This window comes from Mauremys reevesii, linkage group 5 (genome assembly GCF_016161935.1).
Source record: "Mauremys reevesii isolate NIE-2019 linkage group 5, ASM1616193v1, whole genome shotgun sequence".
NCBI classification, from domain to species: domain Eukaryota; kingdom Metazoa; phylum Chordata; order Testudines; family Geoemydidae; genus Mauremys; species Mauremys reevesii.
Genome location: NC_052627.1, coordinates 45,281,463 through 45,304,057, shown reverse-complemented (window position 1 = coordinate 45,304,057; position 22,595 = coordinate 45,281,463). Strand labels below are relative to the sequence as shown.

General features: G+C 41.8%; 1 protein-coding gene across 10 annotated transcripts in view; it reads left to right on the top strand.

Annotated features, from left to right (window-relative positions):
• The window catches only part of SCLT1 (sodium channel and clathrin linker 1), a 104,870-nt gene that overhangs the window by 80,813 nt on the left and 1,462 nt on the right, over positions 1-22,595 (top strand). For 8 of the 10 annotated variants that reach the window (XM_039539957.1, XM_039539961.1, XM_039539958.1 and 5 more), the window contains 2 exons: positions 12,547-12,625; positions 18,803-18,898. In XM_039539957.1, coding sequence (XP_039395891.1) covers positions 12,547-12,625; positions 18,803-18,898 — 175 coding nt within the window. Of the gene's footprint in view, positions 1-1,236; positions 1,359-12,546; positions 12,626-17,149; positions 18,487-18,802; positions 18,905-22,595 lie in introns of those variants that run through there. The other 2 variants (XR_005599013.1, XR_005599014.1) reach the window with 2 other exon arrangements.

The window sequence follows — 22,595 nt, the reverse complement described above, 5'->3', positions numbered from 1 at the left end:
ACCCAGAATCCACCGCGAAAATGATTTGTGCTCCAGCAGGCACAGGGGTCTCAACCCAGAATTCACAGAGACAGCCTAGACTCAGTTAATTGTTCGCCAAAATGTATCTTTGCAAGGAATTCACTCCCTGTTTCCCATCTCACAGCTTCCACTGTCTCCAGACCTGCCACAGCATCCCCTGCAGAGGCTGGCAAAGATTAGGCGGCGAAAGAAAAGTCAAGGGACAAGATGTTCGAGACGTATGGGCTGCTACCTAGCAGAGGCGGACCAGCAGAGCCAGTGGAGGAGACCGCCTCTCTGTGCCAGCGCTCACACAGCGAACGGGAGGAGAGGTGGCGTGAGGAAGACAAGCAGGCGACTGAAACGCTGCTTGGACTAGTGAGGGAGCAAACGGACACGCTCAGGCGCCTTGTGGATGTTCTGCAGGACCGCAGGAGGACAGAGACACCCTGCAGTGTATCTGCAACCGCACTCCCCTGCCACAAAGTCCCATACCCCCCTCAACGAAAGTAATCAGGAGGAGGGGCGGCCGGGGACGTGAATACTGTCACTGCACCACAGCACAGTGCTCAAGTACCCAAAAGCTCTCATACCCTACCTTTGCCGAAGTCCTTCACTTCCACACTCACAGTAGTCCCAATCCCAGTCCCATCCCCTAACTGTGTACTTAATTAATAAAAATGCTTTGCTGTTAATTACTGTTTCCGTTATGTTTTTTCAAAGAAGACTGTGTTTGAATGGGGGGCGTGGGGAAGGGGGTGGTTAATTGCATAGGACAGTCACCTTTCCCAGGGTACAGACATGGGGGCAGGATCAGCAGCGGGTCACACACACGGTGCAGTCAGTAGGCACCCTGGTCGGTTTTTGGAGGTGGTTTCCAGGATCTGTGTGGGCGGGGGAGATGTGACTTTGCAGCGGGGAGGCGGTTACAGATCTTATACAGCGGTCCTTGTCCTGGACCGCTGAGTCACGCAGCTGAGGAATCTGTATCCGTCCTCCTCCACCACAAGGTCACATATCCGCCCGCACACAGAATTCCTTAAAGAGGAATGGCAGGCTCCATTGAAAGAAGCATTCCGGCACTGCGGACCGCTCTAGGAGCAGGAGCCTGTCATTCCTTGAGTTTAGAGGCGGTCTTTACATCACCACACCCTACCCAGCACAGCCTGCGCCCCAGTTTCAACCCTTTCACGAAAAGTCATGAATAAAGAAACCTTTGTTAAGTAATAATGGGACATGACACACAATTATTTCTGCAGTGATAATTATAATGTCAAAAAGACAAAATCATGACTTCAGGTGAAGAATAAGCAGAAGAACCAGAAAACATAATAAAGATTCTGTTTCCAGACAATTACTCTAGTAATAAAGAATCAGGAAAGAACAGAAATAACAGCTGTGTGATTTTTAAAATAGTTTCTAACTGTATTCTTTTGTTTTTCATGATCCATCAGCTACTAGTGAAGGGTAAATTACCTAAGTTTTTTTTTTTTAAAAAAAGCTACAAAAATAAAATGCCAGTGATGTCACAACACTGGAGAAAATATTGCTTTTAATCAAGTCCCACAGTAGAATTCTTGACTTTTTTTGGAAAAATAAATTTAATCTAACCATTTTGTAATTTGTGATTAAAACTAGTTGGAGAATTATAGATATTTGGGGCAGATACTGCAAACACATGCCTGTTTAATTTTACTCATGCATTAGTCCTATGAAGTCAGTGGGACTACTCACAAGAGTAAAGTTAAGTATGTGTGTAGAGCTATTAGGTCACCTCGTCCACCCCCTTTCCAGTGCAGAATGGTTTGTCTTCTGTACATTTACTATTGAATTGTCCAGTCTAATTTTAAATACCCCAGGTAATGGAGTTTCCATCTTCTACCTGAGAGGACAGTTCCACGGTTTAATTGTCATTGATTCTTAGGAAGTTTTTTCTGAAATTCAGGCTATTTTTCCTTGTCTTAATTTCATTCATTTTCTTGTAGTAATTTTGCCCTTTTCTATCCAGAATAATTCCTTATCTCTCCCTATTTTCACCCTTCAGATATTTGTAGACTAATGTTATGTCCTTCTCTTATCGGTCATAAATATTTAACTCTTTATTTGCGTTTGTCCCACCAGACTTGTAATAATCTGTGCAGCTGTTCTTGATTTTTTGAGTGATTGTACTTGTGCATTCCACTCCAAGTGTGTGCGCACCCCAATAACAGTCACCAGAAATGTTTCCCTCAGTGGTACCGGTCAGGGCAGCTCGAGTGCCCTCTGCTGCCTTGCGACTATAGTGCTTGTATAAAACACCCAACAAACTCCACGGCCCTCAGTTCCTCCTTACTGCCTGTAACAGTCGCTGGAACTGCTCCTTGCTTTGGCAAGCTTTCTCAATGGTGGTCTTTTTCTTACATCTGTACATAATTAGTTGTAGTCAGTTTTAGTGAAGTTCTGGAGCTTCATGTTTTAGTGTTCGCATGCATAAGGGCACTCTCATGGAATTTTGTGACTTGCTTTCCCCTGCCCTGAAGCGCCAGAATACCAAGATGAGAGCAGCCCTCACAGTTCACAAGTGAGTGGCGATAGCCCTGTGGAAGCTTGCAATGCCAGACAGCTACTAGTCAGTTGGGAATCAATTTGGAGTGGGCAGATCTATTGTGGGGGCTGCTGTGATGCAAGTAGCCAAAGCAATCACTGAGCTGCTGCTACCAAAGGTAGTGACTCTGGGAAATGTGCAGGTCATAGAAGATGGGTTTGCTGCAGTGGGATTCCCTAACTGTGGTGGAGCGATAGATGGAACCCATATCCCTATCTTGGCACTGGGCCACCAGGGTGGCCAGTACATAAACCACAAGGGGTACTTTTCAGTGGTGCTGCAAGCACTGGTGGATCACAAGGGACATTTCACCAACATCAATGTGGGATGGCCGGGAAGGGTTCATGATACTCGCGTCTTCAGAAACACTAGTCTGTTTAAACGGCTGCAGCAAGGGATTTACTTCCCAGACCAGAAAATAACTTTTGGGGATGTTGACATATCTATAGTTATCCTTGGGGACCCAGCCTACCCCTTAATACCATGGGTCATGAAGCCATACACAGGCAGCCTGGACAGTAATCAGGAGCTGTTCAACTATAGGCTGAGCAAGTGCAGAATGGTAGTAGAATGTGCATATGGACGTTTAAAGGGATGCTGGCACACGTTACTGACTCGCTCAGACCTCAGCCAAACCAATATTCCCATTGTTATTCCTGCTTGCTGTGTGCTCCACAATATCTGTGAGAGTAAGGGGAAGACATTTATGGCGGGGTGGGAGGTTGAGGCAAATCGCCTGGCCGCTGATTACACACAGCCAGATACCTGGGCGATTAGAAGAGCACACCAGGAAGCGCTGGGCATCAGAGAAGCTTTGAAAACCAGTTTCATGACTGGGCAGGCTATAGTGTGACAGTTCTGTTTGTTTCTCCTTCATGAAAACCCGCTCCCTTGATTGACTCATTCCCTGTAAGCCACTCACCCTCCCCCCTTCGATCACAGCTTGCTTGCAAAGGAAATAAAGTCAATATCGTTTAAAAACTGGCTTGGCTAACAGTGGGGAGGATTTCTTTTCAGCCACAGGCAAACAGCCCAGTAGGAGCGGCCACCTCTGAATGTCCCCTTAATTAAATTCCCGTATTTCAACCAGGTTATCATGAACTATATCACTCTCCTGAGGATAACACAGCGAGATAAAGAACGGATGTGCTTGAATGCCAGCAAACAGCGGGACCATACGCTGCCAGGCTTTGTCATTCAGTGATACCAGATTACTTGCTACTAGCATGGTGTAGTAAAGTCTCCTACCACAGAGGACGGAATAAGGCTGCCCTCCCCAGAAACCTTCTGCAAAGGCTTTTGGAGTACCTCCAGGAGAGCTTCATGGAGATGTCCCTGGAGGATTTCTGCTCCACCCCCAGACACATTAACAGACTTTTCCAGTAGCTGTACTGGCCGCGAATGCATCCCAAGTCCTCAGGGCAAATTAATCATTAAAAAACGCTTGCTTTTAAGCCATGTTTTATATTTACAAAGGTACACCCACCAGAGGTCTCTTCTCTGGCTTCATGGTCTGGGATACCACCTTGGGAGGGTCAGTAGGCTATTTCAGTCAGGCTGAGAAAAAGATCCTGGCTGTTGGAGAGAATGGTGTGCTGTGTGCTCTCTGAAAGCTCGTCCTCCTCCTCCTCCTCCTCATCTTCTCTGTCCACAAAATCCTCAGTCATGGCTGAGAGTACCCTCTTCTCGGAATCCACAGTCGCGGGGGGTAGTGGTGGTGGCCCCTCCAGAATTGCATGCAGCTCAGCATAGAAGCAGCATGTCTGTGGCTCTGCCCCGGAGCATCCATTTGCTTCTTTGGCTTTCTGGTATGCTTGTCTGAGCGCCTTAACTTTCACGCGGCACTGCAGTGAGTCCCTATTGTGGCCTCTCTCCATCATGCCCTTGGAGATTTTTTCAAATGTTTTGGCATTTCGTCTTTTGGAAGGTAGTTCTTTTAGCACAGAATCATCTCCCCATACAGTGATCAGATCTAGTACCTCCCATACGGTCCATGCTGAATTCTTTTTCGATTCTCGGACTGCATGGATACCTGTGCTGATCAGCTCTCCACGCTGGGCAAACAGGAAATGAAATTCAAAAGTTTGTGGTGCTTTCCCTGTCTACCTGGCCAGTGCATCCGAGTTCAGATTGCTGTCTAGAGAGGTCACAATGGTGGACTGTGGGGTAGCTCCCGGAGGCCAATACCGTCAAATTGCATCCCCAGTAACCCTAATTCGAACCAGCAATGTCGATTTCAGCACTACTTCCCTCGTCAGGGAGGAGTACAGAAATCGATTTTAAGAACCCTTTATGTTGAAGTAAATGGCTTCATTGGGTGGATGGGTGCAGGGTTAATTCAATTTAGCAGCGCTAAATCCGACCTAAACTCGTAGTGTAGACCAGGCCTTAGTCTGCCAGTAATCACACTGAAATCCATAGATGATTGCAGAGTAAAGGTATTATTCAACCTGAGCAAGAGCAATAATATTTATCTCTAAGCTTTTTTCTTTTGAATGAAATTTTTATCTACAAAGCTAACAAGAGCCATTTAATGCTAGCATCATTAGGCACAAGCTGTCTTTTTCTTTATAAAAGGAATTTATTTTAAAATTGCATGAAACTGTAAAAGTCACAATTTTCAGTCAATGAAAAAAAATTCTAGTGGTACATATACTGTACATATTGACACATGCATTTAGCAGTCTCAATATGAAAAAATATAATATGGGGACAAGTTGCTGTGAGATTCTTAGTTATATGATTACATTTGTAACTTTAACATTGCATTAATGTAGCTATCTGAATTGAAATCTAACTGGCTGAGAGAACAGATCTGTTATGTTTCAGCAAATAAGGTGGAGAGTTGCTTTTTTTTTTTTTTTTTTTAAAGCTTTCATCAATGAGTAGTAATCATCCATTACATAAATTCACAAACTGTATGGCAAGGGGTCTATTTGTTATGATGCTTTTAATTTTATTCTTAACACTATCTTCACTTGACTGCAGGTGCCTTAGGTATCTTTGTTCCAGTTTTCTCATTCACCATGTCATAGTTGTGGTGCCCGTGTCATTACACATTTAGTCATATACATTCCTCGAGAGTCCTCAGACTTGTCCTTGTACTACTGTGTAACTGATCTCCAGTTTTCATATCTAAATATGTGTGTTGACCAGAACCGTGTACTTTGATGTACCATACAATGTATTAACTGAATTACACAGCATTTTTAGCTGAAGGAGGCTTCCTCCATTTCTAAAACATTATTCTTGGCTATACTACTATAATGTTTGGCAGCCTATTTTAAGGATGAGAGACAGCTGCAGGTACTGGCAGTCCACAGAATGCATAATTATTAAGAGTAACTGAAGCATACGATAGTATAATTCAACAGAAAAAAAAACATCTGGCACATACTATATTTGTCATATGAGAGTTTTGCAGTAGGTACTTGCTGCAGCTGGCAGATTCATCATCCATCTGCCAAAATACTAAACAGATCACCTTTTGTTTTCTACTTACTTTGCAAAGACAATGTTGAATAGAAACTGATTTGATCAACTTTTTTAAAGCCTTTGTCTCTTGGTTTTAATATTCTATATTTTTTAATAAGCAGAATGGATCATCTCTTTAGCCCAGTACCTTTATTGTTCCTTGTCATTTATAAGGCTAAATCCTTTCCTTTAAACATGTGTTAGTATGACAGTCAAGGTCCAGAAACCCTACAAGGACATCAGAAGGTTTAGGCCCAAAAATGAGCATTAGTGTACTATGGAAGTATATTGAGTAAGGTCTTTTATGAAAGCTTGTAATGCTCAGAACTTCATGGTTATTATGACTTATATACAGACTATTATTATGAATTCATGTATTTGTGTATATGGAGAATTGTGCTAATCAATTTCAGTTTCACCTCACAGCAGGGCTGCAAGCAATGAGACAGGAAAAGGCGCCTCGCAAGCCAGGTGTTTACACAAAACTAGACTCAAGTATCAATCCGCTGTGCAACCAAGGAAAACACAGTGGTGGACCATTAAAGTTAATGGAAAGATACGGAGGTATTCTGGCTGTCAATTCGAGGGAATTTTCCCGACTCTGAATAACCATGAGTCACTGTGCCAGGAGAGGGTTTTAAAAAGGGACAGGGGCAGCTATTTAAAAAAGGAGGCTTGAAACTGAAGTTTTCATCTAGAAAGTGAGGTACAGCCTCTTGGCAAGAAGCTGTCTGTGAAACGTTGGATCCCTCCTATAGCTAGCACATACACTGGAAAACTGTTCAAAGGCAATAGAATCCCTTTCCTAATACAAGTTGTCTAATATGGAAGTGTAAAGCCTGAGGTGGCATCTTTGTTTGTTTTCTGTGTAACTTGGAGGTGTTTGCCTTCCCTTACTATTTCATCTTTGAATCTGCATTTTTTCTATTAAATAAACTTTTTGTTTATTTTTACCCAAGCAGGCTTCTGGGGCACAAACTGTGGAATGTATGTGCCAAAGTGAACTGATTTAGGGGCGGGGGCGGAAAGCTGGTTTAATCCCTTTGAGGGTGATGAACCAAAGGGGGATAGTCTGAATGTCTGGTAGTTCAGAACTTGGGAAGACTTGGGACTGTTGGAGTGACCCTACAAGGAGTAACTAGGCTGTTGGAAATCAGGGTGAGATCTTGTGCTGGTGTCAGGGATCTGAGCCATAACAGCATACCATTAAGGCATTCCAGTGTTACAGGGCAGCCAGTGACAAAACCCCTTATTGGGCTGGGTGATCCCCAAAATATCACTGTGACAGTCATTACAGGAATTGCACCCTAATATCAGTGAACTGAAGTTCACACTGCAGACACTTGCTAAGCAGATCCTAATAGATTCAAGAGTAGTTTGGTGTGACGTTCCAGCTAAAAATATTTTCTTGGTGTAGCGCTGTACATGATCACATCCACTCTGATAAAGTCTGTGCTGTTGAATGTGCCAGTTCCACACTTCATCGCACAAGTGTAGAAGGAATAGATTATTTTCCAATGACTTACTTAGTATTTTGAAGTCAGAATTATTCTTTGGACCTTAAAGTGATATTTTAAAAGGTGGTATTTAAAATGACGATTTAAAATGAACAATTTCCTTATTTTCCAAAAAAAATTGTTTTATATGTGTGTAGTTTAATATTAGCTATATTTAAATACAGACACGGTCCATACAGTTAGTGATAGTTCATGCATAAGTAGCTTCCATAAGATACCCACTCAATGATGATGTACATCCCAAGCTTCTGTGTCCAACCATCTTCTGACTTTTCTCTCCTCTCCTCCTCAGGTCATTTCTGTTTCTGCCTCAGTAGCTATTGTTGTCTTCTCTTCCTAGACCCTATTCCTAAAAAAAAAAAAAAGAAACTAGAAGATGAGGGGAGAAGGCTGGGAGAGACTTCTAACATCTCCACGCAGGGGCGGCTCTAGACATTTCGCCGCCCCAAGCACGGCGTCATGCCACGGGGGGCGCTCTGCCGGTCGCTGGTCCCGCGGCTCCGGTGGACCTTCCGCAGGCGTGCCTGCGGAGGGTCTGCTGGTCCCGCGGCTTTGGTGGAGCCGCGGGACCAGCGGACCTTCCACAGGCACGCCTGCGGGAGGTCCACCGGAGCCGCGGGACCAGCAGAAGGCTGCCTGCCTGTCGCCCTCCCACCGACCGGCAGAGCACCCCCCGCGGCATGCCGCCCCAAGCACACGCTTGGCGTGCTGGGGCCTGGAGCCGCCCCTGTCTCCACGCCTGGCTTCAGTACACAGGAGCCGGAAAATCAGCTAAATGAAGATATAATATGGGATGATGGAACAACACAAGCTAGAAAATTGGGTTGTGGTATTAGGGGAACAACTGAAATAATTGTACATGAATCCAAGGAGTCTGGGCAATAAAATGGAGGAACCGGAATTACTGTTGCAGGAGGTCAAACGAGATATACAGGGATTACATAAAAATAGTGGAATAGCACCCATGACTGGAATAGTAGAATTGAAAGGTATTTTCTGTTTAGGAGAGATAAGAATAAAGATAAAGGTGGTGGGGTAGCGCTGTACATCAACAAAGTGATAAACTGTAAAGAAATAAATGATAGTATGGACAAAACAGAATCTGTTTGGGTCAAAAATCTCTTCGGTGAAGGACTGTAAAAGAGGTTCTGTAAGGCTAATTTTAAGGATCTGCCATAGACCCTAGGGCCAGATTCAGGTATGGATAGTGATCTCGCTCATATTAGAGTGATAAATACTACTGAGTATTGTCATAATCAGGGGACTTTATCTTCCTGGGTATAGATTCTATATTCTAATGCTGCTAATACTGGTAGAGCCCACTTATTTCTGTATGTGAAAGATGACCGTTTTCTTCATCAAATCATCCTGAACCAACAAGAGATGATGGCCATTTTTGTCTTGGTCTTGGTAAGTAGTGAGGACATCAAAGAAGAGCTGATTGTAGCAAATAACCTTGGATCGAGTGATCATGAGTTGATTACATGATTTCAGTGAAATAGCAGGATAATCAAAACCAGATAATCAACTCAGTTTTGATTTCAAAAGGGCAGACTTTGTGAAATTAAGGGAATTGCTGCAGTTAACAAAGTCAGATGGATCAAAGAGCTCAAGGATTTAAATCCCAAGCAAAAAGGAAAGAAAACTTGTAGGGAAAGTTTCCAGACCCAGAGGGATGAACAGCTACCTCAAAAAGCTTATTAAGAGTAAGCAAAGAAAACAACATTGTGGAGGTTAGAAAATGTAAGAATGAAGTAAAGTTACTAAAAGTCAAACTGAATTAGCTCTTGCCAAGGAAATTAAAATAAATAATAAGAGATGTTTTACAGAGTTGTAGTCATGTTGGTCCCAGGTTATTAGAGAGACAAGGTGCCTGAAGTAACAGCTTTTATTGGACCAACTTCTGTTGGTGAAAGAGACAAGTTTTTGAGCTACATACTTTGGGCCGCTATGCAGTGTGGATGGGAAGGAAATTAAAGATAATCTAGGTATAGCCCAAAAACTAAATGAATACTTTGCCTCAGTTTTAAGTAACAATTGTGATATTGAATGTATGTATAAAGACAGTATGGCTGATGGAAATCAGTGTCTAGAAATGGAAATTACTACATATGAGATGGAAGAAAAACTTAGAGTTTAATGAGCTCAAATCAAGGAGAACCAGATAATTTCTATCCCAGAATACTGAAAGAACTGGGCATGAGATTGCTAGTCTGGTAGCAAGGATTTTTAATTAAACTATCTATTTGGTGTTATAGTACCATATAATTTAAGAATAGCTAAACATCATGCCTATATTAGCAAATGGTAAAGAGTGATGCAGTCAATTACAGACTTGTTAGTCTGACCTCAGTAGTGTTCATGGTTTTAGAACAATTCTGAAGGAAAGAATAATTAAATTCATACAGGTAAATGTTAAAAGGGATGGACCATGCTGGGCTAACCTGATTTTCTCCTTTGAGAAAATAACAGATTTTTAAGATAAGGGAAGTGCAGTAGATTTAATATATGTGAACTTCAGTAAAGCATTTGATATGAAATCATTAGTTAAATTAGAGAAAATGTGGATCAGTATGAGCATTCTAAGGTAGATAATGAATTGGCTAAATGGGGAAGGCTACCGGCTGTGCTGAAAGATGTATTATTAGACTAGAGGGAGGTTACTAGTGGAGTTCCTCAAGGATCGGTCTTGGGACCAAACTTGTTCAATATTTTTATTAATGACCTTGGCACAAAAAGTAAGTAGTGTGCTAATGACATTTGCTGCTGACATAAAGTTGGGAGGCATCATCAATACAGAGGAGGATTGGAATATTGTGCAGGAAAGATATGGAAGACTGAAGTGACAAAAATTGGATGAAATTCAATAGTACAAAGTGCAAGGTCATACACTTAGGGTCTAATAATAAGAATTTCTGCTACAAGCTGGCAGCTTGTGATGGAGGAACAGAGAGACCTCAGTGTGTGGATCGATCACAGGAAGACCATGAGCCACCAATGTTATGTGGCTGTGGGGGGAAAAGGGCAAATGTGATCCTAAGATGTATTAGATGAGGCATTTCCAATAGTGATAGTGATATATTAATGTCATTGTATAAGGCACTGGTAAGATCTCATTTGGAACACTGTCTACAATTGTAGCCACCCTTGTTCAAGAAAGATGAATTTAAACTACAACAGCTGCAGAGAAAAGCTATTAGGCTCTCAATTCCCCTGATCATCCTATCTTATGGGAGGACACTGGAAGAGCTTGGATTGTTTAGCAAAAAGAAGGCTGAGGGGAGATATGATTGTTCTCTGTAAACACATTGGGGTCAGGGATATGTACCAGGTAAGAAATGGATATAAACTGGACCATGAACAAATTCAGGCTGGAAATTAGAAGAAAGTTTGTAACTATCAGAAGGGTGAGATTCTGGAACAGACTCCCTAAAAAAGTTGTGGGGAGCGGTAAGAGGGAGCTGTACAAATTTGTGAATACAGTTGTGTGACAGGGCTGTTTGTGATGGTAGGTACCAGGGCTCAACAGTGCTGGAGCTCGCTTCCAATTTATGTCTTATGTTCCTGAAGCTCATGCTTCAGGGTTTCAGCCACTCACCATTGGGGGTCAGGAAGGGATCTCCCTCCCCCACCAATGTATTCTGGGAAGGGTTTTTTATATCTTTCCTCTGAAGCCTCGGAGATTTCCATGGCTGGAGACAGGACACTGGGCAGAGGGGGCTAGGGCTCTGAGATGCACCAAGCATTCTTTCTCTCAGGTGCTTGGCTAGCTGGTTCTTACTCACATGCCCAGGATCTAACTGATCACCATATGTGGGGTTAGGAAGGAATTTTCTCTCAGGTCAGATGGGCAGTGATGTTGTGGGGAGGGAGGGAGTTGACATTCCTCTGCAGCACGTGGGTGTGGGTCACTTGCCAGGATTCTGGGTATATTTCACTTAATTCCCTGCCATTAACCTCGAGCACTGGTGCACCTCAGTCCCTCCTATTCTCTGCCTGTGGCTCATAATATTCTAATCTTCTGTGGATCTCATTTACTTTGATTTCATCTTTTTAGTGTTCTAGTGCTGGGTGGTGGTGGTGGCCTGTGATATACAGGTGGTCAGAGTAGATTATCAAGTGATCCCTTCTGGCCTTAAACTCTATGATTCTTAGACAATCTTTTTGAGATCATTGAAGGCCCCTTATAATACAACAGAATGTGGGTTTTAGAAGCACTTTTCATACTGAACAAGCTGTTCCAAAATGCTCTGAAGTTTAACTTATAAACTAACTACTAATTACAGACTGGGGGAGAGGCTGTTTTCCAGCTGATTAGTTTCTGTTTGAAAGTTATGTTTCTCCCTCTTTTCTCCATTTGAGTGAATGGCTGTTGTCCTTTTCCTGTATCCTTTTCCACCTTACAATTTACATAATTCCTTCTACTCTTAAGTAATGTCTTACCTAAACACTTGTTGTTATATCATAATACTGTACCTTTCTCTCTACAAGTTGTATTGCCATATCTCTGCCTACATTTTTAAAGATTAAAATGAGCAATTATATTTTATGTACTTCAGACTGTACATCAGAGAGGTACTTCCCTGAATTGATCAATATGCTTGTTTTTTAGGTTAATCATATGACATTAATTTAGTTGAAATCAGTTTATTAACATGTAAGCGGGGAACACTGCAAATAAAATTTGTATGTATACTCAGTGTGCTTAATGCTACATTTGTATAATGTGAGTATTTATGCTGAAGACAACTCCAAGGGCTATTGGTCTTAAAAAATACACCATGTCTTTGCCATCACCCTTTTTAAGAGAAGCTAGAGTTGGGATATTTTCTGAGTTGTTGTGAGCAACAGTCTAATTAAAAATGGACTAAACAAGGAAAACTTCCTCAAGAAAGGATCTATTAAATGTTAGTTATTTGGATAACAGATGCATTACTGTACATTAATCAGCTTCTTTGGTCTGATTGATAGAAGTGAGCTGAGTCGACAGAAACTTCATACACAAGAGCTGATTTCTCAGCTGGAAATGGCAAATGAAAAGATAGCTGAGGTAAGATAATGACCCTCATGAGAACTACATATTGTAGAATCTTACTGAACCTTATCCAGATGAGTTACACAGTTAGTTTATAAGTGCCTCTGAAGATTTTAGAATCTCTCTTAACTTTGCTCCCGAATCATAAAACATGAGAAAGGAGAGATCCTCTTTCATGGTTACTAATATATAAATTGTGTTGTGATTCATAAAATGTTATTTAAAGATCATTTAATCTTATTCATGCATGCCTTTTAAAGGTGGGCCCATTATATTCATTATGCAGTAGCATAGTAAAAAAAGGTAGCGTTCTTACCATACTATATGAGTGGTTGAGTTAACAGAATATCTGTAGGAATGAACAAACGAATGTGCCTTCCATTATACATTAAAAGTAAAGGAAGGTTTGTTTGAAGAGTGTGCCTTATTAAATAATTAATGGTCATTTTTGAACACAGATATGCCTTTGTCACACTTGTAGTACATCTGGGATAGCACTCTCTAAAACAGTGGTGGGCAATCTGCGGCCCATCAGGGTAATCCGCTGGCAGGCCACGAGATAGTTTGTTTACATTGACTGTCCGCAGGCATGGCCGCCCGCAGCTCCCAGTGGCTGCAGTTCGCCGTTCCCAGTAAATGGGAACTGCAGAAAGTGGCGATCAGCACGTCCCTGCACCCCACGCCGCTGTAGTGCACGTCTGGTGAAGACGCCCTAAGCCAACAGGACAGAGCTCTCCCATCAGCTTAATGCTTGCCTCCATGAGAGGCAGTAGCTGTGTCCGTGAGCGAGCTTGTCCCACTGACATAGCACTGTCTACACCAGTGTTTAGGTTGGTACAACTTACATTACTATGGGTGGGGATTATTCATAGCCCTAAGTAATTTGTAGTGTAGACATACCCTTAAAGTATCTACTTACCCCGAAGTCTTCAGGTCCCACCCTCTGTTCTGTGCAAGTACATTTAGCAGTGTTCAGCACTTTCCCTCCTCTGATGGATAACCATATGATCTTCATTCATCCTGTCACAACTAGACTTCTGAGAGTGCGTCTCAGATCCTTTTCACCATTGGTAAAGTTGGCACCTCAGTGGGACCTCAATTTTGTCCTGTCATCATTCACTAAACCTCCCTTTGAGCCTCTAGTCACATGCTCGGTGAGCCATCTGTCTATGAAGGTGGCCTTTCAAATAGCTATGACATCACCCAGAAGAGTCAATGAGCTGGGAGCGCTCATGGCAGACCTGCCATATGCGATCTTCTATAAGGAAAAGGTCTCGTTACTCCCTCACCCCAGATTCATCCCTAAAGTAGTTTCTGAATTTCATGAGAATCAGGTAATCCACTTACCAGTATTTTGTCTGAAACCACATGCTTCAGGGGAAGAGAGAAGGCTCTCTGGATATGCAAAGTGTTTTGGCCTTTTATCTACAAAGGACATTAGAAAGAAACCTAAACTATTTGTTTTCATAGAAGAGCAATCAAGGGGTCAAGCTATATTGGCACAGCTAAGTGGATGTTGGGTGCGCGCGCACACACACACAGTTTGAGGGCTCATTCCACCAGAGGGGGCGCGCACGCACACACACACACACACACACAGTTTGAGGGCTCATTCCACCAGAGGGCGCGCGCGCACGCACACACACACACACACAGTTTGAGGGCTCATTCCACCAGAGGGCAAATGATGTACCCATACTATGAGATATGTAGGGCAGTTACTTGGAGCTCTTTGCATATCTTCATGAAGCATTATGTTCTGGTCCCAGTCATCCAAGGATTCAGATGTGTGGACAGCAGTACTACAGTCTGCTATCACTTCTGTGTCCTGGCATCCACCTCCTGTTTGACTACTACTTGTTAATCTCTCACATGTGGAATACGCATTGGGACCATCACTCAAAGAAGATAAGAAGGTTACTTACCTGTAACTGGAGATTCTTTGAGATGTGTGGTTCCAATCTGTATTCCACTACACTCCTTCTGTCCCCTCTGCTGTGAATTATTTGGACTGTGTTGAAAATGGGAAACTGGAGAGGAATCTGCCTGCATCACCTTTCATTCCCTCAGTTCAGAGTACACGTGTGGGCCAAAAGACACTACTTATTAAAAAAAAAAAAATCCAGATTCAGGAACATGGTGCACATGCATACCCACTTATGAAATACAGATTGGGACCACCCATCTCAAAGCACCTCCAGTTACAGGTAAGTAACCTCCATTTTATGCAGTCCCGCATCTCCCACATTTCTCATATGTATGAACTATACCCCTCCTGTCTGCAGTTTCTGGAGGCAGCTCAAAGCTAGCCACACACCCTTCTCCTGCTTGCTGCCAGATCTTCTGCCTCCACATTAGTAGTTTTCCTCAGCCCCATCTTTTTCTTTTAGATTTGTTATTTTAGCTGTTTTCTGAGAAGCTAAAATGTTTTTGTTTTCAAGCCGCCTGGCCTCCTCCTGGTAAGTCGTGGGGCAACAAAGGACTGCAAATATAAGACAAGACCCTTTCTAGAACAAAAAGAAGGGTTAGTGGGTTACAGATTGTTGTAATTAACCCATTAACCCCCCCCCTTTTTGTCCTATGACTCAAGAGGTGTTAAGGGGCCACTCTTCCCTGAATGATGCCTTAGAATATGTGCTAACTACTTATGATAAACAACCTATTCCATCTTGCATTTGTCTGTGATGCTCGGAATATCTTTCCCAGACCTGAAGAAGAGCTCTCTCTGGCTTGAAAATTTCTCTCTCTTACTAACAGAAGTCAGTCCAATAAAAAATATTACCTCATCCACCTTGTCTGTCCACGACAGGATGTCAGTCATTGGCCTGCAAGAAACTTAATAATAAAACATCTTTCCCTTTGAGCATTATTATGATATGTGTTTTCCCGCTGGTGCCTCCTTTGAGGGCATCATAAGATCCAAATGAGGATGTCTCACCTTCAGAAAGTGTTGCAAGATCCCATAGACCATAAGAGCAATTAAACATTGCACAGCAATTTCAAAACCTCAGTTATAGCTGTTCAGACCAAAGGTTTTTTCATCTATTTAATAGATAAGCCTACTTTGTGATAAACAAATGGTTCATCTTCTAGGGTATGATCCTTGACTGGAGTGAAATGTCTTGGGTCCTGTCTTGGTCAAACCCTTGATGTGATTTGTGATGTGTAATGGCTTCTAACTTGGTAGCTATAAGGATGTCATGTTACATCTATGAATAGTCATCACTCATTCTAAATAGATATTCTGTGCATCTAGATTTACCAGTGAGGATCTGTTAGGGGAAACATTAGCGAATTTAGTAGCTGAGATGGCAGAGAGATCTCTGTCCTCTCTATCAAAGCCAGCACGGGAATCTGTTAGTTGCTACCAACGCCAAGGTCATCTAAGAAGGGACTGTTACTCTGGCAGGAGGAGAAAATTTGGAGCAGAAGTTTCCAAGGAAACCTAAATGAATTTTCCTCCAAACCAACAAAGTCCTTAGCATGACAAAGCCTTTCCCTTATGATTCACCTCTGTACCCAGAGTCTTTAGTTAGTGGCTAGTCGTAATCACAGCAAGGCATAGCTCACAGGCCGTGCAGCATGCAGTGCCACAGCCCAGACACTGGACTGCCTCCAAGCATATGGCTTTGCAATGACATGAGGAAAAGTTCCATGATTCCCTTAACAAACACAATTTACCTTGGGGTGGAGATAGACACTGTGGTGTCTAAGATCGAACCATCATTTAGACAGATTTCAGATGAGCCAGGATCTGGTATCCATGCTGGACAAATGCATGAGGCCAACCATAGCTCAGTGTCTCTAGCTACTGGGCATTCAGGTCTCATGCATATGGGTCTCCACATGGGCAAGGTCACATTGTGTTTCCAGGCCTCTTTTATGAAAGTATAGAACCATTTTCTGGAGTGAATGTAAGACAGGGTAATGATTCCCAACCAGATGTTGGATTCCCTAAAATGATAGATGATCCCAGAGAACATCTGCAGGGGTCTTTCAATATGCCTTCCAGGCCTGCAGGTTCTCACAACAGATGCCAGTCTGAAGGGATCGGGAACACTTCTGGGACCCAGAAAAATGTAGGGTAGCTGGAGCCCGGGAAAAGGAATCTCATCATCAAGCTCTTGGACCTCACAGCTGACAAACTAGCTTTACTGAGATTCCAGACCTACCTAGAGAGCAACCAAATCCTGGTCTAGCCAGACAACCACAACTGCGTGCATAAGCAGTGGAGACAAAGGAACATGCAGACGTGACTTGCACTTCCCTAAAGGCGATACACACAAAAGAAGAACAGAACCTAAAGGCAGACTGGCTCAACAGACACAAAGTCAGCTGCTCAGGGTGATGCCTGAACCAGGAGGTCTTCACTCTGATCTCACAGACATTCGGTCTCCCCTCAGTCGACCTGTTTTGACAATCGCAAGAATTCAAAATAGCCAAAACTCTTCACCCAGAAAGCAAAACTCAGGCCCAGTGCTCTGTCTCACACATGGTCTCAAGGCCTGCTATACATATTCCCACTCTTCTCTCTCCTAGGAAGGATGAACCAAAAGATAAGGCAAGAAGGATAACAGAACTCTGAACTGACCAAGGAGATACTGGTTCACTGATCTGATAACAACTGTTGCAGCTTCCAAAAAGACCTGTTATCTTTTTTCCACCTAGACCCAGGTAATCTTCAACTGACAGCCTGCTTTTGAAAGGGAAATGTTAACGACACTTGGCTTATCTTCCAAAATGATCCAGGCCTCTGCTGTCATCCAGAACAGTTTCAACACTGAAAATCTACTCATGTGGACCAAGTTCAGTGCCTGATGCCAAGAGTGCAACAAATATGCAAATTCACAGGATCCTTGGCAGAACCTTCAGGTATCCAGATTGCTCAGGGCTGTCAGAACAGTCTTCCCTTAGTGGGTCCTACCACTGGTGTTGAAAGCCCTCACCACCCATCTCTTTGAGCTAGTGACTTCTTTCATTCTCTCCCATCGCCACAGCACTGACTGAGAAGCAGTGGCACACCTTAGATGTCAGACGAGCACTGAAAACTGACATCAAGTGTGTACAATACACAAGGAGATCAGGCTTCCTATTCAGTTCCTTTCATCCCAAAGTGCCAAGGGTTTAGAGTATCCAAACTATCCCATACTATCAGAGTATGCATCACTGAGGCATACAAGCCATCCAGTACACCTCTTCCAGAAGGAATCAAGGCATCTTCTACAAGATGCATGGCAACCTTATGGGCCAAAAGAGTGTGTACTTCCACTGCAGAGATCTGCAGAGCAACTCGCATGATCATTGGCTAACACCTCTATCAAACACTATAAGGCGGACGTTCTGTCTCCATAGAGGCCTCCTTTGGCAGGAAGGTTACTGCAGGTAGTGATACAGACATAACCTGGCTATTTGAGCAGTTCAGAAAAAGGGTCTTTCCTATTTCTTATGTTCACTTTTCTGACTGTTCTACTCCTGTTCTCTGCTTACTACTTCTCATGTATATCAGAATTGTGAGAGACGCTAGGCTGAAGAATGGAAAATTTCTTATACAGTAATTTCCTTTCTGCTAGCAGCAGCGTCTTCCACAATTCTACCCATCCTGGTTACCTTCACAGTCAAGGGTCAGTATTTTATTTGGATAGGTACCACAGTAGCCTACTATTCATAAATAATTAGTTGTCACTGAAGTTATTGTTACTAAGATTTGGCTGAGTTTTTTTCACAGCTTTGGAATGAATCATCTGGCACAAAGCAGAAGGGGCACAGCACAGGCTGTACTGCAGCTTTGAACCTCCTCTGGAAACTGCAGATGTGGGGGAATAGCCCATACATATCAGAATTGTGATAGATGCTGTGAGCAGCAAGGAAATTGTCAGGTAAGAAATTTTCCAATATTCCAGAAATGCCAACTTTTATGAGATGTCTAAACTAAAATACTGACATTAATGTAACTTGATTTGAAGTCTACTTTGTATAGAAAATTTGTACAATCAAAAATGTAAAACAGGATTTGTGCTTTTATATAATGTTTGTGAGCTGGAAATTATTCAGAATCACAAGCGTATATAATTTCCTGTCTTGTAGATGGTAAATAGTTCCAATATTTGGCATTGACCAAACTCCTTTTGTTCAGTTTTTTTACTGCAATATATATGAAACTTACAGTTGTAATAAGATCTTTCACTTATACAGAATGAAAAATTAATGATGGAGCATCAAGAAAAAGTCAACAGACTTCAAAGGCGACTAACACAGGCAGAACAGAAGGCAGCTACAGCATCTCAACAGGTACAAAACTGTAATCAGAAAACAACCTTATTACAGCTGCATAACAAGAGGTCTTTGAATGTTACAAGAAAAAAATGTTATTTTGGAATCTCCCTAGGGTAGAGGTAATTGTTTGTTTATTTATTTATTATACCTAGTAAAGTAGCTGATCTAACTTGGCAAAATGTGTCATTTCAGAACTAGAATATATTTAACCATACTCCAAGCTTTCTTCTGACCATTATGAGGGAGTGGAATACTTCACTTGGGCACATCAATGAAAATCCAGTGCTTTCATGTAATATGTTTTTGGAAATAAATTAGATGTGAACTCTGTTTATGTGGTTCTCATCATATTAATGAAAGCATGTGAGTTTTTAGTAATCTTTTGCAACAAAGGAAGGAGCCCACTTATTAAGTCAGTGTAAAACTGAATCAAGATCAGAATGAGGGAATAAACTATAAAGTTTAAATACCTATCACCACTGATTACACAGAACAGCTGATCCAGCCCCCTTGCAAATTGACCAGTAAGGCTGTATTCATTAGAAATGATGGCTTCATAGTAATAAAATGCAAATGTTGTGCTAGCTCCCACAGGCTGGCACCTGTAGAATCTCATTTTGATTCAGAAGACAAATATGTCTTCATTTCATAGCTATAGAACTCTTTCTAGGCTTTTTTAGGCAGTGAAAGCTAGTTTAAGACAGAGACAGTTGTGGGTCAGGAATTTCTAGGGCTCAACTAGATGACAGGTGTCTTAGCCTCATATTGGAAAAAGAGACAAGTTGGAATGTTAACGGAGGGGAAATTTTTAATCATGTTCTGTGTCTACTCAGTTCTATCATATACCCTCTTACTTTTAGCTTACAATTTTCAGTCTCCCTCCACAAAAGTAAATAACTTAAAAAGGAAACTTGTGTTGCTGTGTGGGGAGGAGAGTGATTCTCCCTCACATAGTTCATAATTTTGGGGAGAAAACGTAAGAACAGCCACATTGGATCAAGCCAATGGTCTGTGTAGCCCAGTGTCCTTTCTCTGACAGTGACCACTGCCAGATGCCTCAGAGTGAATGTACAGAACAGGGCAATTATTGAGTAATCCATCCCATCATCCAGTCCCAGCTTCTGTCAGTTGGAGGTTAAGGGATACATGGTCAGGGCATGGGGTAGTGTCCCTGACCATCTTGGCTAATAGCCATTGATGGACCTATCTCCATGAACTTATCTAATTCTTTTTTAAACCCAATTATACTTTTAGTCTTTACAACATCCCATGGCAACAAGTTCAACAAGTGTTGTGTGAAGAAATATTTTCCTTTTTTTGTTTCAAACCTACTGCCTTTTAATATCATTGGGTGATCCCCTAGTTCTTGTGTTATGTGAAGGTATAAATAACACTTAGTTATTTACTTTCGCCATACCAATCATGATTTTTTAGATCTCTATCATATTCTCCCCCCTTAGTCATCTGTTTTCCAAGATGAACAGTCCCAGTCATTCTAATCTCTCCTCATATAGAAGCTGTTCCATACCCCTAATCTTTTTTTTCCCCTTCTCTGTACTTTTCCCCATTCTGATTTATCTTTTTTGAGATGGGGCAACCAGAACTGCATGAATGCAGTATTTAAGATATGGGCGTACCATGGATTTATGTAGTGGCATAATATTTTCAGTCGTATTTATCCCTTTCCTAATGGTTCCTAACCTTGTTAGCTTTTTTGACTGCTGCTGCACGTTGAGCAGCTGTTTATAGAGAACTATCCACAATGACTTGCAAGAACTTTGTCTTGAGTGGTAACAGCTAGTTTAGACCCTATAATTTTGTATGTATAGTTGGGATTATGTTTTCCAATATGCATTACTTCCCATTTATCAACATTGGATTTCATCTGCCATTTTGTTGCCAGGTTACCCAGTTTTGTGAGATCTCTTTGTAACTCTTCACAGTAAGCTTCGACTTAACTGTCTTGAGTAATTTTGTATCATCTGCAAATTTTGGCACCTCACTGTTCACTCCCTTTTCCACCTCATTTATGAATATATTGAACAATACAGGTCCCAGTAACGATCTTTGGGGGGCCCTGTTATTTACTTCTCTCCATTGTGAAAACTGACCACTTATTCCTATACTTTCTTTTGTGTCTTTTAGCCATTTACTGATCAATGAGAGGGCCTTCCCTCTTATCCTATAACTGCTTACTTTGCTTAAGAGCCTTTAGTGAGGGACCTTGTCAAAGGCTTTCTGAAAGTCCAAGTATACTATAACAACTGGCTTACCCTTGTCCACATGATTATTAATCCCTCTCAAACAGTTGTACTAGATTGGCGAGGCATGATTTCTTTTTACAAAAGCCTTGTTGACTCTTCCCCAACATATTTATCTATATGTCTGATGATTGGTTTTTTACATAGTTTCAACCCATTTACCTGTTACTGAGGTTAGGCTTAGTGGCCTATAATTGCCAGGATCACCTCTGGAACTTTTATAAAAATCTATGTTATGTTAGGTATTAGCTATCCTCCAGTCTTCTGGCAGAGAGGCTGATTTAAGTGATAGGTTACATACCATTGTTAGTCATTTTGTAATTTCACATTTGAGTTCCTTTAGCACTCTTGGCTGAATACCATCTTGTCCTGGTGACTTATTACTGTTTAATTTATTAGTTTGTTCCAAAACCACCTCTACCAACAGACACCTCAATCTGGATCAATGCCTCAGATTTGTCACCTACACCTGAACCATTCTTTTTAAGTATCTCCCCTCTATCCTCTGCAGTGAAGACTAATGTAAAAAATTCATTGTTTCTCCGCAACAGCCTCGTCTTCTCTGACTGCTTCTTTAGCAGTTCAGTTGTCCAGTGATTGATTGGCAGACTTCCCTCTTCTGATGTACTTTAAAAAAATTTTGGCTATTAGTTTTTCTCTTTTGCTAGTTGCTTTTCAAATTCTTTCTTTGCCTGCCCTATTATATTTATACACTTGAATTGCCAGAGTTTATGCTCCTATTTTCCTCACCAGAATTTGACTTCCAATTGGTAAAAGATGTCTTTTTGTCTCTAACTGCATCTTTTACTCTGCTGTTTGGCCATGGTGGCTTTTTTTTTTTTTAATCCGCTTACTGTTTTTTGTGTGTTTTTTATAATTTGGAGTATACATTTTGTTTGAGTCTCTATTATGGTGGTCTTAAATAATCTCCATGCAGTTTTCAGGCATTTCACCCTTGTGACTCTTCCTTTTAATTTCTATTTATCTAGCATCCCCTTTTTTGTGTAATCCCCGTTTTGAAGTTAAATACTACTGTGGTGGGTTTCTTTGGCATTTCCCCCCTGCAAGGATGTTAATTTCAATTACATTATGGTCGCTATTACTGAGCATTTTAGCTACATTCACCTCTTGGACTAGATTCTGTGCTCCACTTAGGACTAAATCAAGAATTGCCTCTGTCCTGGTTGGGTCCAGGACAAGCTGCTCCAAGAAGCAGTCATGATACATTTTGGACATAAATTACAAAGTCAGGAGGGCAGTTTTACAGCTTAAGAGTTTGATGTTCATCCAGCACCAGAATACCCTCCATACACACACTTCCCTTCCAGTAATAACATTAACTACATTAGAATCACAAGGCAAAAATTACAGAGCTGTAAGCAGCAGGAAAACTATCCTGCACATGAAACAGTTATACCATCCCTTCCTCATTAGCATTGTGCTCTCAAATT